Raw genomic sequence first — 7,044 nt, 5'->3', positions numbered from 1 at the left:
GTAATAAAGCAACACTGTGAAACAGACAGGTGAACGTGGTTTATTCTCTAAAACCCAGCAGACAAACTGACAACATGTTCATTCACTGAACACAACATTTATTTGAAAACATGCAAATTAATCCCAGAATGCACAGATACACTGACAGAAAAGAAATTTGCTGGCTTAGTCTTCCAAAACCTGTAAACCTATAAATGCTAACATTATATGATAAATCTTATATACATACTACATGTTTAATTGAATTTACATTGTGCAAACACAGGTTTCCAAAGTGCTACCATCACGTCATTAAGTAAAATAGAGTTGTTTAGTGTTTTAGTCTATGATTTTAAGTGCTTTCTAAGCATCACATTGCACTGGGGGCAATATTTTTCAGATTGAAGGAGCTGAAAAATAAACCACTGACCTTCTGATCAGTAGATGACCCACTCAACCACGCAAGATGCCCATTACATATGGTTTTGGGCTTTAATCAGCACAGTTCAGTAGACTGTTTACAGTGGCTAGCCAATACTTAGACTTTTGATACATAAAATCTACTTTGATAATCAAACAGCAACACAAATGTTAAGAACAGAAAAAAATTGGATGGAGGGTGTAAGAAAGCACTCTCAAGTACCTTCATCAAAACACCAAATGACGGAGGAGGTACGGCTTTCTATTACTCCAGTAGTGTTAGACCTGAAGAATAAACATTTTTGGGATTGTAAAAAGTGCTTGTATGACTGAGTGGATGAATGCAATTTATAAAGTGCTCAAATAGAGTAAAAAAGAACTATTATTGATCCTTTTCCAGTATTTCCAAACACCTGCAGACCCAAAGTTTGGATGCATTAAAGGCTTCGGTGGGTTTTGTAAAGTGAGGTGTGGTATGACTGGCTGATGCCTTCACTGATGTTTGAGTCTGATCCTCGTCCATCCAGTGAAGTAAGGCCTGATAAACAGTAAAAAAAAAAAAAAAAAAGGTTAACTGATGTTTATTATATTATTTTATATTATTCAAAATATAAATATTATAAAAATATTATAAATATTAAAAATAAATATTATTTATTTTTTATGATTTTTATTTGATGTATTTCTGTGTATCTTTCCATTTTTTATTTTTATATGCATTTTCAATACTGTGTGGGAGATTCTTGCATTCTTGCTTTGACAGTGACTGTTACCAGATGCTTCATAAACAACAAATAAGTGCAGTGTGATGACATTTCCACAAAACGTGGAAAACAAAATAAAGTACGAGAAAAAAAACGCCAAGTTAAAAATCAAGCCGGCACTGTGAAGCAGCCTGTGTGAAATATGTTTTTTACTATCTACTTGCTCAGCGCATTGGGGTCAAAATTCAGTCTGATTTAAAGGCCCACTGTGAACTCAAGCATGTCAGGTAGGCTGAGGACACAGTGCAGCGCATAGATTTAGCTAGAAATCTGAAATAATCAATATTTTTAACCCATGACCCCACATCAAATAAGTACTCAGATGAACTCTCACTATTCCAGCACAGAGTATACAAAGACTATATCTTTGTTAAAATAACAATGGTCTGATAAACTCCAATTAATGTCTTGCTGGTGCTGTATTTATTCAATAACCAAATAGTAAAGAGAGTAAAGGGATTAATATTGTAATTATCTCCTTGTCTTCAGCAATCAATGTGTCATTACCTTGTATCTTTCAGCTATATTGAAGCCGATTGCGAACTGCAGTTTGCGAAGGCAGATGGGACAAAAGTCCAAGGGCCTTCGATCAGACTCATCGAGGTGGTTGGAGCCTTGCATGACACAGCTCAACCACTGGCAATGTGAGATTCCAAACATGTGGCCGATCTCGTGAGTCATTGTCTGGAGCAGAAACACTAAAGTTACAATGAAGACTAAAAACAGACACAAGAGTGAAGGTTTACAAGGGTCTATGGAAATAAGTGCTTTGATAAGACATGTTGATACAAGTGGGCAGATCATGACCACTGGCAAACCAACAATAACTAAATACATTAAGTAAACTGAGATGTTTCTTAGTAACCTTGCAGGATCGAAGCAGCAGAGAGCTAGTGATCAGTGGAGTGTAATAGCCGTCAAACACAGAATAATCCTTCTGCCTTGGCTGAAGATGCTTCTTCAGCCTTCCAGCATAACTTCTCTTATAGAAGTTGTCATCATATCTGGCAAAACTGAAAACGCCCATTCCTGTACACATTTAGGAAAAATTTGAGGAAAGGAAACAGGAAGCTATCTCCCCTCTAATGTATTTCACTTTAGCACTATCTAGTGGCTACTCAGTCACATTGCATCACACACAAAAAAACTAAGCATCTCCTCCCCAATGCTCATGGAACAAATTGCATCAAGACGGATTTGTGTTTGAATAACCTAGTGCTTTGCTTTTAGAAACCTCACCCTCTGTCAGAGAAGCTTGTCCAAAGACAAAGTTCCATGAATCTTTGGGGTAGAGGTCAATCATTGTGATTCCAACAATACAAAAAGCATCTTTTGGTTTCCTCTTCTTCAGAAATTGTAGCAGATCGCCTTTAGTTAAAGAGAAAAACAGTACTGACAAAGAAAATTGCACCAACCCAGATTGACACTGCAAGGAAAATGTCCAAAGTCACTAACTGATATGGAAAAATGTTAAATGTACGTTTTTTGTTTTTATTTTTAAGTCATTACCAGTAAGGATTTGAAGGTTGTAAGAGTTACTGTTGACCCTGAAAGAGCACTTTGTTTCAGACACTGCAACTGCTGGAAGCAACTTCACAGAAAGCCCGTAGAAGAAGGCTTGGCAGTAATCTCGCAGCCACTCCATATACTGGTCTGTCTGGGCAGCAACTTCTCCAAAAGAACCTACAACAAACAAAGTGCAGAATTAAGCCTAAGCAACCAAGTGGCATGCTGAATTTGGAGACCACACCCTTTTGTTGCACACACTAGACATACTTTACCCATTTGTAATGCCCAAAATTAACTGACTATAGTTTTTTCTTTCTCATTTTTTCTTCTCATGCTCTCTATGTCCACTGCTAAGGGCATCAACTGAAAGCTACTGAATCCTGTAAGAAACATTTCACAACTCCCCACACATACTCCGCTAGAACTGAGAGAAATAGAGATTCTGAGTACATGATATGCAGATATGCACACCTATGGTTTGAATATAAATAGTACTCTGGCTTTCATTTGGGGTCTTGCGATAAGGCTTTCTGTAAAAGGCCTCAAAGTCTTCGGGCTCCTCGGGGTGAGCGAGGATCCAGTCAGAGTCAGAGTGCACGGTGAGGAGTTGGAAAAGGGAACCCGGCTGCCCAGCGTGGAATCCTTCCTCCAGAAGGCGCTTTTCTTCTTTTGTGTACTTACTATAAACCTTAGTTAAATACTGAGAATTGGAGACCAAAGCTGTATGGAGTTTCTCTGGAGTGTACTGGATCACCTTCATCTGCAGGAGAAATGCATTGCATTAACTTGAATTACCCTGCAGACAAGACAATGTTTTTTCCCATCTTTTATCCCCCCATCACATAAATTGATTCTTTTTACTCCTTTTACATGGATGTCTTGCTCTCTTTGGATGCATGTGGCAAGGAAAAGTTTGACATTTTGAGAAATGTATTTGTAAATGTTTTTGCTTTCTTGCCGAGAGTTAGATAGGAGGACTGATCCACTCTAGTGTTTTGTGATAAACATTAAGCCACCAAGAGATCAAAGTAAGCTAAACTAAAATTAAAAGGGAGTGACTGCACCTGGCCAAAACAATTACAATTACGGTCCGACTACTTTGGATTCTCTGAAGGGAGGTACTGTGTGTAAAATGGCTGTACTTCCTGAACAGTTATTCTAACTCTTTTGTCAAACCCCTTCAATATAAAAGCTAAATACTTATGCACTAATTGTAGACTAATTATATCAGGTCAGTCCAGTTCTGTCAGCAGCTAAATAGCGGAGACTGGAAGAAGAGAAAACCATTATCACACATTAATAGCAGCTACATTACATTACAGTAAATATAAACTCACAAGCTAGCTTAATGCTATATGATATTTTCTAAAGAATAGTTAGCAAACGCGTTTTTGCACTTTTGTTCGACACGCAATAAAAAAAACACTTAAAACACTTAAAAGTACAAATAAGGCAAATGGGTCAATAGGGAAGGATACAATAATGAGAAAATACCTTAACCGACACTTCTATTTGTTCACACCGGAAGCTATATTTACGTCATGTAAACAGAGGGGCGGGGTTAAAGAAAAAAGAAAGCTCGCAGTCGCGATTGTCTTCCAAAAGACTTCGGAGTATCACGTATTGTAGTGCAGACATTAAAATCAGATTTATCGTAAACTTGCCGGTCTGGTTTCTCGTAGCGGACTGTTGCAAACTAAAGAGAACAATTCAACACGCTTATTGGCAAGTAGACGTCATACGAAAGCGGAAGAACTTTCGGTTAGTGCAGCTAAAGTTAGCTAGATAAGTGGCTACTCAAACGGTAGCAGGTAGCAGCTAGCGGGCTAGCTTGCTTCTTTGCTGTCATGACCGGGGCTCCTCGAGATTTCACAGCGTAAACGAGAATACCTAGCAACTTGCTTGTTAGCTTTTATTCGTTCGGCTAAATTTGTGGCCCCGCCGAGACGCTGGCAGAGCGGAGATTTTTTGCTTTCCTGTGGCTACCGGTGCTTCTTCAGCCGGCTGAAGATAGCTCGTTTTACACACCCTGGACTTCCCAGTGAGATGAGAGAGAGCAGCATTGCCAAAGCATTTAAATAAGACATCTTAACCCGGCTGACAAGGAGTGTCAACCTTTCTGTTTGCCAAAAATAAGCATCCGATAAGACTGGAGAAATGCTGACTGACAGCAGGTAAAGACGAGAACATACATTTTCACAATATTTCACAATTATTTATTATAGGATCATCACCATATGGAAAAATACACTGAGTTATTATGTCATTGTAATTCAATGTTATGACTAAGTCACATTTTTCAGGCATCCAAGTTCTAGTCATATAATATAGCTTCATACAGACCCCAGTAAAGCTGTGTAAGTCTGTATGGTCTCATAGTACCAGTGCCACATGCCTGTTCATATAACTGCTTCAGCCTGTGTTGCTATTTTTGGTTCCTCGTCATGTACTCTCTTTCTGATACTCTTGGCTTCCTCCGCCCAATCTGTCTCCCCCTCCCTGCATCATTTCTGTCACACAATCTCTCTGTTCCTTGCATCGCTGTTTTGTACAGGAAAAGGCACCATAGCTGCAACAGCGAGGAAGACCAACAGCTGAGGCCTCAGGCCAAGAGGTCAGGAGGGGGTCCCTCGTTGCTTGTATCAGATTTGGACTCAGAGGTGAGACACATACATAGATTGTGGATTTGCTCCTGATTGTCTATAAAAGTTGACGTCTTTTACCTTATAATGTAAATCTTGCTGCATTTTTGCAGATAGAGCACGTGTCTTGGGATCACATACAGTGCGCCGCTGTCAGAAAGAGCTTAGACCGTCTTTATTCACAGGCTGTGCATCCATCTGTGAAGCTGCTGTTCAGACTCCAACTCTGTTCTGTGTTTGCAGTCTTCCAGCAGTGACAGCAGCAATGGGATCAGCAGTCCAGAGAGAGCAATAGTGGCCACCACCAGACCATGCATACACAGCCAAAACAGCTGCAGGACCCAGGACCCCGTCAGCCCAAAGCCCGAAGTCTCTGCCAGCTCCTTGCAGCATGGTTTCCATGGTGACGGAAGAAGTGTCTCATATGACTACATCAACAGAGTCCTGAGGGAGGCGCACTTCAGCAGTCTGCAGACCAGAGGACGACCAGGGTCGACATGACCGTGACCTCCGGCCCTCGCCCGACCTTGCCTCCTGACCATTTTGTCCCTCACCCATCAGTGTCAACACTGCTGGCATGATGGTGCCTCCCAGAAAGCCTCAATAACACCATGGGGTCAGGTGTAAGGCGATGATGTGTAGGGAATAGGGTTGCAACAGTATGAGATTTTCACTGTCTCTGAAAATATTATGGTATTACAAAGTTCTTATCATTATTATTATTAATAACAACTTTTTTATTGATTGAAATGTATGTGGCATGATAACTTTCAGTTGTCGTACCATCGCACACGACATATTATGAAAACAGCATACAGCTGCAACCCCACTGGGGAGGTTTATGGATCCTGGGCTCATCCCCACCTCGACATGTACCATTTGTCAAGATCATAAGCACATCCGCCTTTCCATGGCCCAGCCACTGTGGTTTTCTGTGCAGTATCGATGTGTACGTGTGGATTTGTGTGTATGTGTGTGTGTATGCATGCACCCCGTGCACTTTATGAAGAGGTCTCCTTCTCTTTACATGCGTGCGTCGATGCGTGGACATTTTCATTGGTGCTAATCACAAGAAAAGTGTGATGATGATGATGATCCAAAGTGCTTGCAGAACTAAATAAAGCTAAGCACTTTACTCTGGAAGTCTTTCTGTTTACTCTTGACTGGGACAGTCGGTCGCTTGTTTCCATCAGAGAAGTGGGAGTTATTGTGATCCCATATGGAGAAGGCCAATGGATTCACTCCTAAGGAGCACGATCAATACAATCCATTAAAGAATATTTTAGGCTTTGTTTTCTCTAACCAAAGCTATAAAGTTAGAGCATTCTACTTTTTGCAGTCACTGGCTAAATGAATCTAAAATGTCTAGGTGTGGTTGGTCAGTGGGTTTAAGAGGATGGAACAGAGATCCTCATAGACTTTTTGGCTGAAATCCAACCTTAGATTAAACCCTGGCTAATTATAGGTCCTTAAGAAGGCACTGTGGAAAGTGCAGGTCAGGCAGCACTCCGCTCGGCACAGCGCTTCTAACAAAAACAGACTCTTTAAAATAATTTAGAACCCAGTGTTTACTTGTTCCACATTTTCCACATTGTGTATCTGTGTGTCATAAGCCGGTCAGCCATACTTGTTTATGGGTGGTTTAATATGACCAGTACACTGTGTTTGGAATAAAATGAAATGTAAAAGTGATTCATATGTAATTTCCCTGAATCATTTGAAATAAAGTG

The 7,044-nt window shown here is 40.3% G+C and overlaps 2 protein-coding genes across 3 annotated transcripts; one reads left to right on the top strand and one right to left on the bottom strand.

The window, feature by feature from the left end:
* Positions 1–282: 282 nt before the first annotated feature.
* LOC146626416 (archaemetzincin-2) lies at positions 283–4,221 on the bottom strand. Its single transcript, XM_085360536.1, has 7 exons — positions 4,167–4,221; positions 3,144–3,432; positions 2,673–2,846; positions 2,403–2,531; positions 2,029–2,192; positions 1,671–1,847; positions 283–937 (listed from the first exon to the last, which is right to left on the bottom strand). Exons 2-7 carry the CDS (start codon positions 3,430–3,432, stop codon positions 782–784), a joined length of 1,089 nt encoding a protein of 362 aa, XP_085216662.1. The 5' UTR covers positions 4,167–4,221; the 3' UTR covers positions 283–781.
* Positions 4,222–4,263: 42 nt separating this feature from the next.
* LOC146626415 (protein VCF1) lies at positions 4,264–7,044 on the top strand. Of its 2 annotated transcripts, XM_085361293.1 has the most exons (3): positions 4,264–4,846; positions 5,227–5,332; positions 5,558–7,044. In XM_085361293.1, exons 1-3 carry the CDS (start codon positions 4,830–4,832, stop codon positions 5,813–5,815), a joined length of 381 nt encoding a protein of 126 aa, XP_085217419.1. In that variant the 5' UTR covers positions 4,264–4,829; the 3' UTR covers positions 5,816–7,044. The 2 variants fall into 2 exon arrangements, with proteins under 2 accessions (XP_085217419.1, XP_085217418.1); XM_085361292.1 differs by lacking the exon at positions 4,264–4,846 and having other exon boundaries at positions 5,064–5,332.

Source organism: Diplotaxodon limnothrissa, linkage group LG8, assembly GCF_057381915.1.
Source record: "Diplotaxodon limnothrissa isolate DT_005_m linkage group LG8, D_limnothrissa_male_GT1.1, whole genome shotgun sequence".
In the NCBI taxonomy this organism is placed as follows: Eukaryota; Metazoa; Chordata; class Actinopteri; order Cichliformes; family Cichlidae; genus Diplotaxodon; species Diplotaxodon limnothrissa.
The sequence above is the reverse complement of the archived record's forward strand: the minus strand, read 5'-3'. Positions and strand labels throughout refer to the sequence as shown.